Source organism: Ostrea edulis, chromosome 3, assembly GCF_947568905.1.
Source record: "Ostrea edulis chromosome 3, xbOstEdul1.1, whole genome shotgun sequence".
Lineage (NCBI taxonomy): Eukaryota > Metazoa > Mollusca > Bivalvia > Ostreida > Ostreidae > Ostrea > Ostrea edulis.
In genome coordinates, this window is record NC_079166.1 from 50,564,296 (window position 1) to 50,580,661 (window position 16,366).

The 16,366-nt window shown below is 34.6% G+C and overlaps 1 protein-coding gene and 1 long non-coding RNA gene across 2 annotated transcripts in view; both read right to left on the reverse strand.

The window, feature by feature from the left end:
• Nucleotides 1-7,582, reverse strand: part of LOC130052609 (DNA mismatch repair protein Msh2-like) — a 43,938-nt gene extending 36,356 nt beyond the window's left edge. Inside the window, exon 1 of the mRNA XM_056158097.1 lies at nucleotides 7,458-7,582. Within this exon, the coding sequence (XP_056014072.1) occupies nucleotides 7,458-7,528 (71 nt within the window). The 5' untranslated portion in view covers nucleotides 7,529-7,582. The remainder of the gene's footprint in view (nucleotides 1-7,457) is intronic.
• On the reverse strand, nucleotides 3,396-4,457 carry LOC130052611 (uncharacterized). The gene is made up of 2 exons (XR_008800966.1): nucleotides 4,268-4,457; nucleotides 3,396-3,803 (listed from the first exon to the last, which is right to left on the reverse strand). It is a non-coding gene; the product is annotated as an uncharacterized LOC130052611 (long non-coding RNA).
• Nucleotides 7,583-16,366: the final 8,784 nt, after the last annotated feature.

Genomic DNA, 16,366 nt, shown 5'->3' on the forward strand with positions numbered 1-16,366 from the left:
AATTTGCACCTTTGTACTTAACATGATGTGTTGATTATGGTAAAATAAGGGAAAGTTTAATTGCTTAATTTTATTTTTATAACATCAGCTATTTGATTAATTTTAAGTTTCAACAAAGGAAATATCCAGTCAGTTAAAGACCCAACTTTAAGTTAATACCCACATACTTTTAGCCGTCTGTCAATCAAACATTTAACAATAGATCTCAGGCATTGACCTTTAATGCTACAAAATCTCATGCTTTGCTGAAATGAACAGGCTTTCCGGGTTGTTTTTGCTCTGAAGATTCTCAGTGAAGATTACCGCGATGTAGACCTCATCTCAAAAAGTTTGCAAATTATTGTGCTTTGTTTAGAATTCATTATTTCTGCAAAAATATTAAGTGAAAATTACCACAATGTATAAAGTTAAGATTACCGCTTGATCAAAATTTTTCCTGCGTATTATACACCCGAAGTGCGTTTTTTCACCAACCTTTAGGCCCAAAGTGGGGGGTGCGTATTAAACACCACTGCGTATTATATTCAGCAAAATACGGTATAGATATTTAATAAGGACAGGGTTTTAGTTTAGTGTGGGATCAAAATTATCATAGTGACCATTGTTTTAACAACATCATATAAAATTTATATTTCAATGTGTTGAAAAGTTTCAGGACATTGCTTCCAATCCATATTTGTTATTTTCTTACAGAAATGTACTACTTAGTTATCCGAAAATAAAGAATAATGCATAAACCTTTTTTTAATGTTGTTCCTGCTCATTAACATTACATACAGGATTCATGAAGTCAGCTTAGTGCTTTTCAGTACTTTGATCTAATTCTATGTTGAGAATGGTTCCACAAGAAAGAAAAGAATAGTTTATCTAATTCTTTACAATAGCTGTCATCGGGATTTGGAATTGCCATAAAAATATGATTTAATATAGGTAAGATCAGAGTTTTGATAACAGTAATTTTTCCTATTGGTGTAAATACTATATACTAAGTTTGGCCCCACCCTGGGGTCAGAAGCCTTACTCTGGGGATCATCAAATTTTCAATTTTAGTTGAGGCCTTCCTGCTCTCCATCACCATGCGTTTAGTTTTTCTTACACATGAGCGGTTCTTGAGAAGATTTTTGAAAATTGGTCAATTTTGGACAGTATTTGCCCCACCCCATAGGACCCCAGGGGTGGAGGAATCTTGAAATTTACAATTTATATCCCCTTCGTTCCAAAGACGTTTCATACCAAATATCAAAAGAATTGGAATGATAGTTATCAAGAAGAAGTTAAAAATGTCTATTGTTCACACATTTAATAACTGACCATTTTGGCCCCACCCTGATACCAAAACCCCTACCCCTGGGATCATCAAATTTACAATTTTGGTAAAGGACCATCTGCTCTTTCTAAATATCTATTTAGTTTCAATATAGTATCAACAGCACTAAAGATGTTATTTAAGTGTTTTACACATAAACACTATAACAAGTTTGGCCCTGCCCTGGGATCAGAACCCCTACCCCGGGGATCATGAAATTTATAATTTTGGTAGAGGCCTTCCTCCTCTCCATCACCATGCATTTAGTTTAAATTACACATGTGCGGTTCTTGAGAAGATTTTGAAAATTGGTAAATTTTGGACATTTTTTGCCCCACCCCTAAGGCCCCAGGGGTGGAGGAATCCTGAAATTTACAATTTATATCCACCTTGTTCCAAAGATGCTTCATACCAAATATCAAAAGAATTGGAATGATAGTTATCAAGAAGTTAAAAATGTCTATTGTTCACACATTTAATAACTGACCATTTTGGCCCCACCCTGATACCAAAACCCCTACCCCTGGAATCATCAAATTTACAATTTTGGTAAAGGACTACCTGCTCTTTGTAAATATTTATTAAGTTTCAATATAGTATAAACAGCACTAAAGTAGATGTTATATAAGTGTTTTACACATAAACACTATATAACAAGTTTGCCCCCGCCCTGGGGTCAGAACCCCTACTTCGGGGATCATGAAATTTACAATTTTGGTAGAGGCCTTCCTCCTCTCCATCACCATGCATTTAGTTTTTCTTACACATGTGCGGTTCTTGAGAATAAGATTTTTTAAAATTGGTCAATTTTGGGCAGTTTTTGCCCTGCCCCTAAGGCCCCAGGGGTGCTGGAGACCTAAAATTTACAATTTATGTCTCAAAGATGCTTCATACCAAATTTGAAAAGAATTGGACTAGTAGTTATCAAGAAGTTAAAAATGTTCCAATTGTTAAAGCACGACGGACAACGCATGACCACGGATGACAACCGATTGCAATAGCTCTAAAAAGCTCAAGAAATATTATCATAAACGATGCCCTGTGTCAGGATATAGGCATGTTCATCTTCTTCATGATAATGCTCCATCACATACATCTGAGCTTGTGAAGCAATTTTTTAAGTTTAAGAGGGTTACCATCTTGCCCACCCACCATACTCTCCAGATCTAGCCCCATGCGACTCTTTCCTTTTTTCCAAAACTTCAAAAGTTCTTATCTGGTCATCGTTACAAGTCCCGACAAGCCCTTGGCTCAGAGGTCTACCTAAATCAGCGTACTGTGACACATTTCAGAAATGGATTCAGAGATTGAAATTATGTATTTCAAACCGCGGAGAATACTTAGAAGGAATGCAATGTTCATTTCACTATTTGAGTCGCATGCTTTTGAGATATCGTACAATACACATTACATATCGAACAGCCCTCGTACTTTCTTTGCATAAAAAAACCAAGACAATTCATGTACTCTCTATGTAATATTTTCACTTGGCATAAGATGTATATGTACAAAGTGTAATGGTCCTTGCCCCAACGAATCAGTCTGCATCCTGCTACCATGACCTTGACCTTAAGAAACAATATGCATCCTCCACTTGGCATAAAGTGTATGTGTACACAACCCTTACGGAATTGCAGCATATGCTACTTTGGTGCTGAAAGTACACTTTATTTCCACTGCAGATATGAAGTACAAATGCAGCACAGTATGGGATAGTGTACTGCCAGGCAGCATATGCTGATTTTGTATTGCATCTGTACTGCAAAAGGTTTACTTTGTTTTGCCAGGAAACTGTTTGTGCTGATTATGTGCTGCAATATGACTAACCTTGTACTGCAAAATCTTAAACAGATTCTTACAGGGCTGCATTTGTACTGCATTTTCTTACTCATTGTGATGTTGGCACTAAATGCTGACCAATGTGTGCTGCTTTTGTGCTGGTTTTTCTTTTTCAAAATCATGCATTAATATATACATAAGAAAGGTATCACATTTTGAGCTTAGTATTATTCAATGTCCAGCACATCAATTTAAAACCACTTCATCATTGTCATTCTTTTAAAAAAACAACAACAAAAAACAATATTCTTTCCTAATATATTGTGATTTATTGTCTATATTGTTTTATCATGTAGAAAATTTTGTGGCCACCAAAGATGAGTATCCAATATTGCCTGAGTGAACAAGGTTGATTGTTGCATCCTTGCAGCGAAAATTGTCGATCACCTCTGCCATTTTTACAGACTGAATGATAATTATATAGCGTACTATGTACAAGTGAATATAGAGAAAATTGAGGTTTCATTAAACATCACTGTTTCACTTTCCGTCTGTTTTGAAAACGCAAAACTTCACAGCAGTCAATATGTATTTGAGTAATCCCTTCCTATAAGAACTGATACGTCTGTGTCACATAGTCATTGAAGGTAGACCCGATGGGAACAGGGGGACTCTTAAGCTCTTTCAAAGAGATTGCAGTTCTTGGTAGGTTTATTTCCTGAAAAATATAATATTATAACATGAAATGGCAGGCCAGTGTTTTACTGTTCAACACAAAGGTGGTTGAATACATATAAACCTACTTAATTAATACTTACAGCAGTAGCTAACCATATTTTGTATCACGATTATAATATATAAAACATTGTATAACCATCTTTCAAAAAAAAAAAAGAAGAAAGAAATGTAATCAACCCACAAAAAGGGACAGTGCCTCTTAAACAGATCTAGACCTACTTTCATGACTAGGTATATATTCACGACGAGATTTTGACCATATTTCGCGCTAGACTCAGCTCAGGGTCAAATCAAAACAACTTTATTTTAAGTAAGACATGGTTACAACACATAACATAAGGCATAACTCTTAAGTGGTGAGGGCAGCTGGATTCATTCGACCCCAATTCAACGTTTTAATGTATGTATTGTGTGCTCTTACTTTATCTATAAATTCATACTTACATTCCAAGTTTTACACTGACTGTAGACGGCTCATCAATTGGTTTTCTAGCGACACCTAAATCTTGTTTACGTCGTCCGCCATTGTTATTCACGGTTGTCAGTCGTTTCGTGTCATATCCTCGTCTCCACAGTAAAGCATATATTGCTCAATCGCTCAAAGTTTGAAAAAAAACCTTCAGAACACATTGATATTTGCATTAATAATTCTTGAGCTTCAAACTAGCGAAAAGATTTTTCATAAGTATCCTAAAAAACAATACGAAGTGTGAAGGAAAGGGGTGAAATGACTGCATGCCCAATGAAATTACTTGCAACCGTTTGTTACACTTTTTTTTTTTTTTAAACATCAACTTTTTGTGCAGCTTACACTGGTTTCTTATATTTAACCTAAAATTAATGATTAATAATATTTTTTCCATTAAAATAAAAAAACATTAAGGCATTCAACTCATCGGCAAAACTCGGCAGATCGTACTCGCAGTAAAACATAGGAAATACGGAACCGGCCGATCGAGGTACCTTTTGATTTCCGCCGAAACACTGAGCTGTGCGCTTTTATTTGAAGCAGATGAAAGATTGGAGTATCGATGTTAGAATGGCTAACCGATTTGTGACCTGGTCTGTACAAGATCAAATGTGTAACAGAGCAGTCATACAAAGCACATTTAATTCAACTTCGAAGTAATGAAAAGTGCATTTCAACGTGCACCGACATTATTAGGTAAGTGTTTATGGAAACAGATAGGCCTAGGCTAACGTAAACATGCATTCCATTGCCATTGGTCAGGACATAGCCAAACATTGATTGCTGTGATAATATTTATTACATAGAACATAGAGCATATTTTATTTTCCAATTTTAGGGCCCTCAAGGGGCAGCACGGAAATATATACAAATACTGTACATAATACCAGTAAAGAATGAAGTGATTACATAACACATAGTTTGATCTACATGCAAATACTGTGTCATATATTGTTCAAAATAAATTTTCTAGTTATATTTAAATAGATGGCTCCTCAAAACAGAATATGTTAATGAATTTTTGTTCATCATTAAGTTTAGTAAAAAATTTAACTTTTATCTAGAGCACCACAAAAAGATTTTCTTTCATCAACAAACTTTTTCACATTTAATCAAAAAATGAATCTTATCCTAGCAGGCTAATGAACTGGAGTTGCATTTGTTATATATTTGTTCATTCCTATAGTAATACCAGAATATTATATCTACCAACTTCAATCATTAATTTTATATTTTATGAGCTGATATCTGTAACTTACAAATAGATCTTTTAATATCAAATTTTAAAATTTTATTAAGGTTTTCTCAAAACATGTTTACATTTAATTTTCAGGTACTAGTGGCCATTTGAGTACAGAAAATCAGTAGGCCTAAAGTCAAGGAGAGTGGAGACCATGGGCATGAAGGCTGGTAAATCGGTGGTAAATTGTCGAAATAGGATGCATAAGGAATATGGATTACGATATGTTTGTACAAGAATTTATTGCACTAAATTTTTGCTTGATGACAGTTTACCTTAATTTTGAACAGAATTGAATCGAGCCTAGTTGAATACTTTCATACTATAGATATAGTTATTTCTATTATTATTATTTTTTAGTATATTTAGATCTACATCTCAATAATCATGTTTCTATCTGAACCAGGGTTTTTGTATTCATTTATGAATGTATGTTATATGAGTTTAATCCTGAATATATATGCATTAATAGATACAGAACATTTGTTGTTTAACGTACATTTTGAAATCTTCCGCAAAGTAATTAAGGCACTATATAGAACACATTTGTGCTTTAAAGCAGCGCAGTTTTGCAGCCTAACTGCAGTCCTAGTTTAAATATTTGAAACGGGCTGCAACTGCGCTGCAAACCAAATGTCTATATTTGGTATGGCGTACTGCTTTGCAGTCTTTTTTGCAGTACAAATGCAGTCCTAATTTAAATATTTGAAATGGGCTGCAACTGCGCTGCAAACCAAATGTCCATATTTGGTATGGCGTACTGCTTTGCAGTACTAAAGTAGTACTGCAGGCCAGCATGTACTGCAGAGCAGTACATATGGCATCTGTACTGCAAATCAGCATATACTGCAAGGCAACATATACTGCACAGCAGTCTTTTTTTGCAGTACAAATGCAGTCCTAATTTACATATTTCAAACGCGATGCAATTGCGCTGCTTCCATGTATTCTTCCATTTAAAAGTTATGCAGCACACTTGCAGTAATGCTGGAGTTGTACTGAAAGTGTGCTGGGATTTTGTACTGCTTCTGTGCTGCATATGTACTTCAAGTATGCTGCAATTCCATATGGGAAAGTTTGACGGTCCTAGCCCCAACAGTTCAGTCTGTATACTGCCTACAAGGTTTTCCTACTAAGTGATACTGTGACGTTGAAAAATAATAGGCATCTTCCTCTCATCATGGTGATCAAATGTACCAAGTTTCAATATTCTGGAGCTTACTGTTGGGTTTGTATCCTGCCTACAAGGTTTTCCTACTAAGTAGTACTATGATCTTGACCTTTGACCTTGAAAAACAATAGACATCTTCCTCTCATATACCAAGTTGTAATATTCTAGAGCTTACGGTTGGGTTTCCAACTAGGTGATACTACGACCTTGACCTTTGACCTTCAAAAACAATAGGCATCTTCCTCTCATCATGGTGATCAAATGTACCAAGTTGTAAAATCCTGGACTTATGGTTTGGTCTGTATCCCACCCACAAGGTCTGGACGGATGGACGGACAGAGCCATACCATAATACATCCCGTCTTTGACGGGCATATAAAAATGATTCCAATGTTATAAGATGTTTTCATGGAAATTGACTTTTTTATCCTCATAACTACGATTGCCTATACAGTCACAAAATATATTGAAGACTAGCTGCTTTTAATTTGTTTATATAACCATTTGAAATAAAATAAAATTTAAAAGATGTCAATTTGCAATGACAACAAAAGGTCCATAAGCCTTATCAGTCACCTGAGTACTAGTTAAAAGTATTGATCAGTTGGCCCAAAGGGCTATGAAATCTGAAAATATTTTCAAAATTTCCTTGTTCTGCATATCTAAGCACAATTTTTAAAAATCTTCAGCAACAGTATAAAACAAGATGTATATGTTCTTAAAACTTAAATCTCCCTACATATTTACTGCTTACTTGGATATTGCCCATGCCAATCCAAAACCATCATATGTAGATGTTCCTCGTCCTAGTTCATCAATGATCATCAAAGAGTTTTCTGTGGCAGACTAGAAATCAAAAGGAAAAATTTATCAAGCACTACTATATCTTTTATACAATAAAACTTGTACAAACACAAATGTACCGAATTTAGGTTATAGTAAAAATTTTCTAATCGTCTGCAATCTATTTAGCTTTCTCCAATAAAATCCATGTTCAAAGCAGATGATGCACCAGCACAGATACCAATAGGTCACTTGAGTGACTCAGGTGACCTAAAAGTGAATTGTACGTAAAAAATATACTGAAAGTTTGATATGATGATTGCTCAGCAAATATTAACACAAATAGGAAATGGGACGTACATCACTGGATACATATTCTGGACTACTTTTACATCTACCCATGATGACAAGCTTTATTAAGAATTTGTGTTACAACTTCAAATATGACTTACAGTACCAGCAACGTTATTTTTGACATGATAAACGATAGAACACGATACACGCACGATAGGATAGGATACACGCACGATATGATAGGATACACGATAAACCTGATAAACGCAAAACCTGAAAAACGATCTTCACGATAGACCTGATAAACGCAAAACACGATAAATGATCTTCACCATAAACCTAATAGAAATGGTGTAAAGGACAAGGTACGGTTTTAGCCAAATTCTGCCCGGCGTTTATGGAGGAAAATTATTTTGCGTTGCAGATATTTTCTTGTCAAATTCCTAAAAGAGTAACTTATAGTAACTTTCAAAAGCATATGGAAATCAACTCATCTACGCGCATGCGTAGTACATAATCAAATAAAGTAAGGGCTTTCAGGCTATTTGTGGTGTTTTCATGGTTTTTGTATTGATAAACTTGTGAAATTGAACACCTCTTCCCTCGTCGCCCGGAATAATTTTTATATGGATTAAAAATTTACTAAATAACTTACAATTCCTCTTAGTTTCATCCCGGGCGACGATGGAAGAGGGGTTAAAATATCAGTTGAAAGATGCTAACAAATTCGCCATCGTGACGCAATTTGCGTTGATCGTGGCGGTTGAAGAGGAAACGAGAATCATTTGAGTAGTAAATATATTTTCAAATAATATATGCTCATATAGTTATTTATTTAAACACATTGACATTTAATAAAATCATAATAATAATAGAAAATCCGGATAAATTTAAGCCTATCTTACAGACCGGATGCCATTTTTGTTGTTATGACTATAGTGTAAACAGAACGGTATATAAATAGCACCAACCGACGATTCGTGAGAATTCATGTTACATACCAGGCAAGCTACATTTAAATAGTTTATATAACGATGGACGATTCTTTTAATAAATAATATATTCCTTGAAGATTCAAGCATTATTTTTTACCATTCATTTGATTAAATGGGAAACGGCATGTAACAGCAGACGACAATATCCACCTAGGTACGTACGTACATCAGTGACGTATTTAGCGCGAGTGTAACATTTTATATTTTTCAAAGACAACAATTTATTTGTCAGAAAGTTTACGATGGTTATTCACAAATATAAAATTTTAAGCACACTATCTATAAATATACACCACCGCGGTGGTCGAGCGGTTAGAGCGTTCGCCCCGCATGCGGAAGGCCCGGGGTTCGAATCCCGCCCGCGAACGACCAAACTCGTTAAATCAGGTAGTGACATTGCTCGGCATCAAGTGTCAATGTCACGGGTCCTTGGAGATGACCTTAACAGCGGATGATCGGTGTCACAATATGGCACTGGGGGTCTTTAGTGTTCTAGTATATCTGCAATAGTTACAAAATTATTTCGTTGTTTGGGGAACACTAATTCACTTTCATTTTTGAAAACACAATACAAAACCAAAAAAGTTTGTGTAGCTAAGATAGGGATTAATATACATTTCTTGCAAGGCACTTTTTACTAAGGAATATATGTTACTCATTAAAATTATTTTTAAATTGAGGTGCCTGAAAGATAATTTGCTCCATATGTGTTACTCGTATTACTATATGTATTTTAATTTACAATGATTGAAATAGATTATAGGCGCATATATCTTCTTTTTTTTTAAAGGGGGGGGGGGGGGGTGACTTCTCGAAAACATTGACAAACACAAAAATAGGGATTTTGGTAGCATTGGAGTGGGTTGATTACATGTATCCAATGTAGCACTTACAATTACATTTCATCTATCGTTCTCTACTACTATAAAATGCAGTCCGGGGGAGGGGGGTTACACAAAGCGAATACACAACATATGGGTAGATCTATATATAAATATAATATTGAGACTTGCAGTATTGAGCATTCCGTCAAAATTTTGTTTTTCTCCATTCGAGATAAATATACGATGTATGTATATACTTGCATAATGAGAAAATGCAGTTTAGATTTGAATGGTTTTCTTTTATCATGGGGCAGGGGTTGGTTAGCAAGTCTTAAGTTTTATTTCTCTTGTATAAACTATCGAATGATTTTTGTATTTTACAACTTTTAAGAGGGTTTCTTTGAGCAAAAGTGGATACAATGACACTAAATTGCGCAAACCAAGTGTTGGGGTGTACCAGCTTTGTATCGCTCAGTTGTACAGTACCGAACACATTGACGATTTTTTGTGGAGAAGCCTGATAGTGGTGAGTGAGAGTGTGTGTGAATATGTGCATAAGAGACGGTCTGTTTGAGGCATGGTATATTTGAGAGAGAGAGAGAGAGAGAGAGAGAGAGAGAGAGAGAGAGAGAGAGAGAGAGAGAGAGTTTGAGTTTGACTTAAAAAGTTTTTCATGTTTTGTTTGTTTATTTTACGTCCTTTCGAGAACTTTTCTCTCAAATTGAGAAATCATCAGCTGTATGTGACGTACCACATATAAAACCTATGATTAGCATTTAAGGCTATAGCATTGATTTTTTTTAACGTGCCAATACCTGTTGTGACACAGGGCCTCCTTTTTTAAGGTCAGAAAAGTTGAAGATATCGAATAGTGATGAATTCGAATTTGCGTAATTTCTATAAAGAATACAAAATAAAGAGTAGGGCAAACACGGACCCCTGGACACAGTCGAGGTGGCATCAGGTGCCTATCTGAAAGACCCGTGATTCTCACTTTTGTTGAGCGTTTGTCGAAGAGCACATGTATGTCAACGTCTCAGGTTCGACGTGGCATGTCATGAGCAGGGTTCGAACACACTATACCTCCCGGTTACGAAGCGAATGCCCTACCACTGATAACCGTAACCGTTTCATAATTATCTTCCCTTTGAAGTTGTGTTTCTAGTTTCTCAGAAACACTGCGTTTTTTCCTGAGTATACCCATGAAATGACATTTTGCTCCAACTTAATACCACGCATATAATATTGAGAATATACATATATGGAATATTGCGTATGCCAATTAAAAAAAAATACCGATGAATTCTATTGTGTTCCGATTCGTGAAGAATTACATTGGTGATAACCCAAACTTCGCATAAAATTCAGTGATTTGAATTTGAGCTGCCTTTGATGTCATAATTTTTTTTCCCGAATGCAGGCGAGACTCTAACAAATATAAAAAAAATCTTAAAATTCGCCAAGTTGGAGACAGAAATAAGAAATCACTGTTACCAGTATATAAATGTTTCTTTAATTAATTTGGTGTTCAAACCATTATATTTCTGCACCAGAAAAGCTTTCCGCGAATACCTGCAGTTTTTGCCCCTGTGCGGCATATCTGATGTGGTTTCAATTTCCATTTAATACCCATTCAAATCAGTACAAAAACCAATAATTTCGCATTTATTAAGAATTAATACTTCTATGTGTGTTTTCCTACTCAAAACATCGCTTGGGGAGAACTCTCGTATATTACGTCAAAATTAACGTCAAATTTAGTGACGTCGTCAGGTTAATATAAAGTTTTCCGTTGAATATATTACAGCTACTATGGTAGATAAAGAATAACAATGGTCATTTTCATAAATGGCACACTCTCAAATACCAGATTTAGTATTTTGGTGAATTTCCTTGACAGGGCAGATTTTGGCTAAAACCGTACCTTGTCCTTTAAAAGCAATTTAGACAGAACGAAATTTTGATACCTTGATATTAATACTGAAGGATTTCAATATTCATTATACACCTAAATCTTATAATTTCTTTAAAACATGGTCGTACTAAAAAAAACAAAAAAATTTTAATTCAATTTTTTACGCCATCACAGCTAAAATCAGAAAACTAAACTATCTACGGTTTTTAATTCATTATTTGATATCTATATGAATTTTCCCAGCCAATGATTCTAAAATTATATTGTCACCTAATGTTTAATATATAAATTACACTGGGAAGTAACTAAATGTAATATAATGTAGTGATATCATGCTGCAGTAGCTCTCTTATTCTAATGTCTATTATCTTGAATGTGAAATAAAGCAAAGTAATATTTTGTGTGTAGCGAGGAGGGGGTTATCTTGCATCAAGCTCTAAATTCACCGGTCATTCAACAATTACAATTATTTTCATCATGACCGCTTAAAAAAAAATCCACTGCACTGCACCAAATCTTCATACGTTAAATATTTCTACACCATGAGTGTTAATTGATAGTCATAAGTAATTGGAACATATGTATTTGAATAGCCGTGTTTCGAGTTCCTCCGCAACACGGTTTTTATTCTGTGTTTAGTCACGCCGCTTCAAAAATGTTCAGCAGGGTTACTTCCGGTTTCTCGTTGTTTACCAGCACTTCGCATATTAAATGTATTAGTTTGGGATGTATGGGGGTACATATTTGTTTGTCAACGTTTGATAAGCTACCATTGGTCAAATTCAACGGAAGACTTAGACAAGACGACGATGTTGCAGTGTAACTTGCAGATCTATGCAGAAGGCCTGTCTAGTGGTAGCCATAGTCATGATAGTGGGACATGAAAAGAACGTATTAGACTTGGTGAAACCTACCAAATAGGTAAATCAAAATAGTTACTATTTTTTGTAGAACGTTGTATATGATAAAACAAAACACAATGTCTTAAAGTGATTCATAAAGCCATCATCGTGCCCAGGCAGTATAAGTACTGACTTCTGTGGAAATGAGGGGTTAGGCTATTTATACAATGTATTCGTTCATTCCTAGTGCGGGTGTAAAGTCTCACAAATATTTCGCTGCATTTTTTTGAGTGCAAAACTAGACCCGGACAGCTTTTTGTTTTGTTTTTTCTAAAACAAATTTAACAATGTCATAAATTGTGGAAAGCCTTTTGAATTTTACTGATTTTGATTTTTTACTGATTTTATTTTTATAAAAAAATAATTTGTTTTCATATATGATATAAAAGAAACCAAATATAAATAACCCCCTCGTTTCCACAGATATTACGCTATGTAAACTTGAATTGCCTAATATCCATTATTTTGTTGATCCTCATTCATAATTTGTTTGTTTTGATGTTTTCTACCACACTCAACAATTTTTCAGTTATATGGTGGCGCCCAGTTTTTATTGGTGGAAGAGAGAACCCAGGTACAATGTACCTGGGAAGAGACCACCGACCTTCCGAAAGTAAACTGGGAAACTTTCTCACTTACCGGCGCAAGCGGGATTCGAACCCGCGCCAACAGAGGTGAGAGGCCGTGTGATTTTGAGCGCAATGCTCTAACCACTCGGCCACGGAGGCCCCTCATTCATAATTAAATCATTTCATGCTGATTTGAGAAATTCTTTCTAAGGTGTAGTGAGACAATTTTTTGAAAAGTAACATTTGTGAATCAAAATTATATTTCTGAGGAATGTAGTTTATAATATATTATTTGTTTAAATTTTTTTTTGCAAGTACAGTGGAACCCCGTTATTACGTTCCCCCTTTAATACGTTAGTCCGCATATTACGTTGGAATTTCAAAGCACAAAACCATTTCTTAACAAACCTATATAAAATAGACCTTGTTATTATGTTGCCCTAAGATGACGGGACTCGGTATTACGTTGTAAAATTTCCGACAAAAACGTAATAAACCCCTTAATTATTCAATGGTGATTCTCAAAATAATAAGCCATTCACACCTTGACTGCCTGAGGCAGTCACCACGTAAATTTCCTGGTCTGTTTGGGGATTAGAGACGCTTGACTGATCACGCTTCGATAGATCTAGCGACATCAATACAGGTGAATACCCCGTATCGAAGCCAGTGATAAACAATTAACTAATGTTTATTTAGAAATTGTACTCTATGAAATTTACTTCATTTTTCATATTTTGATAATCAAAGAAATAATTTCTCAACCACCTGCGTGTTCAGCATAGTGTGATTACCTTCGCTATTAAAATTCTATTTACGGACAGCTTTGGTACCAAACATGAAAGACAAGATTTATCGTAGCAATGTTAAAACCGCTTGGGTAACTTCTTGGACATAGGTGACTAAAGGTGTTCAATTAAAAAATTGTCCGTTGTTTGGACATGCAGCTTGGGTGTTCGTAAATCTTGTCCATATACGTACAACAATCAAACTGTCCTGTGTTATCGGCCGATTCATGCACGGCATTTACCTCAGTGAATGTTCTAAAATCCCTTGATGCGCACATGATTTTAGTGCCACCATTTAGTGTTGTAAATGAAATCTTCGTGCATCATTATATTTTTTTATGTGGATTGCGCTTAAATTGTTCTCCGTGTTTATCGTTGGTGAGAAAAGTGTGTAAGTGTTGGGTATCGTGTGCGTTTTGTGTCTATAGTTTTGTTGTTTTTTGGGTGGGATTTTTTTTATTGTGTTGTGTATCGTGTACTAAGAGAACTTAATAAAAACGATGTTTTGTTATTTTTTTAATACGAATGTTGAATATGAACCGGAACGAGTTATTGAGAGAAATTTACATGAACGCATTGTTTTAAAGTTGAACAAAATGGCGGTCCAAACGAATGAGAAAAAGCAACGTTTATCAAAACATCCTTATGTATCCTACACCAGAAATAAAGAAAAGGGATAAGAACATGAAGAATTACGATGTAAATAAAACAAAGTGTCATAGTTTTTTAAACAAAGAAACAGTAAAGATTTATTCACACACCCTTTCACTTAGTACCAACGGACGATATAAAATTTCCAAATGATATTTTTAACGGATTTCACTGGGAACTTTTATTACGTTGCCCCCGGTATTACATTATTTTATCGTGACAAAATGGAAAACGTAATAACGGGGTTCCACTGTACAACATGTACATGGGTGGAATTTTATCATTCACTGAAATTGGATTTTTACACTTTTCAAATTTAATTTCATAAAAGATTTGAAATAGCTAAATCAAGCTCTATAGCTTAATATAGAGATTGTACTGGAGCTGTTCATGTACCTAAAGATTTCACAAAATAAGTGAAGCAATTTTGAACTTAAAATATTTTGTTCTATACATGCATGTTTGTAAAACCAGATATATATCTTGCAGGTGCTGTGATGGTGTACATATATGACCTGCTTTGGTCTGAATGGTTTGCTATTAAACTATGGACAGGACAGTGGTATCATCTGTGAATGACTGACCATGCTGATTATGTCAAAGCTATGGAATATTTCTACATAAATGATCATCATACTCATCAAAGACACAACAGAATGCGATATATGCAACCAAAAATGACCAAGACAAAAGAAAAATGTTTTATGGGTGAGAATAATTTAATCATATCTACTAAGTTATAAATGATATCCTCCCTAATTTAAACATTTAATATTTGAAAATTATTATTTATCAAGTAATACTTGTGTCACAAGTCTTTCATTTATAAGTGGACTCATTCAATAAGAAGAATTTTTAGTATGAAAGTAACTCTAGTAGATACATGCATTTCAATGAGTTTTTCATAATTCCAATGTCATGAATATTTGTGATCATTGCTCAAATTGTTATCATTGAACAAAATATATCTGCTCATGATTAAGGTATATTCCTGTTAATGACATCATTTCCATTCTGTGCACATAGATGTAGCAGTACAGAGAAAATCCATTATATGTATCAAAAGTTTGGGAAAAGTTTAATTGACTTGTATATATTAACAAAATTGAAAAAAAATTTAATGCTGTTTAATGTCATATATTGCAGAGAAAAAAAAAGAGTATCTAAGACCATTTGTGTTCATTCAAATATTATGTTGGTACATCTTGTTTGAGTCTGCTTTATACATGACACATGCTTAGTGCCCAGATGGGCTCTTGTGATGAATATGCACATTTTCGGATCATGTCAGAACACTGAATGCAAGCAAACTCCATGAGTACAATGTATTAGGGAAATTAGATACATGTAAAATAAATATAGTAAACTTTATTGATAAAAGTTATGAAATTATATAGATTCAGTTTTAATATGAATGACTACATCTGATGTATTCCTGAATAAGTTCAAGAAATATATATGCAGTTAATGATATTTTTTTAACAAATACATTATTATTTTTGCATTTTCACAACTTTGCTTCTTGAATTGACAATATTTTATCGTCAATATTGTGGTATCATCCATTTTCCTTGCCTTTCCCTCTCGGGTCTTCAGACAGTGTCTCTATACATCATTAACCATGTTGATTAGCTCTCATGATGTCATGCCATTACTGCCAGATTACCTATATACTGCCAGACTACCTATAATAATACCAAAATATCAGAATTAACATTTCAATTACACAAGATTTGAAGCAGCAAAAGAAAAGAATTGCAGATGTATAATACACAAAAGGATATTGATTCTTGCCAGCTGAAATGAATTAGTAGTTGAACTTTCCTTCAGCTGTTTTACTGCATACCAGTCAATAATTCCAGTCAACATAAGGAGTACAGTCATTGTTATCAACCTGTGTATATATGTTGAATAGATTATGAAGAAAGAAAATCATGCTCAT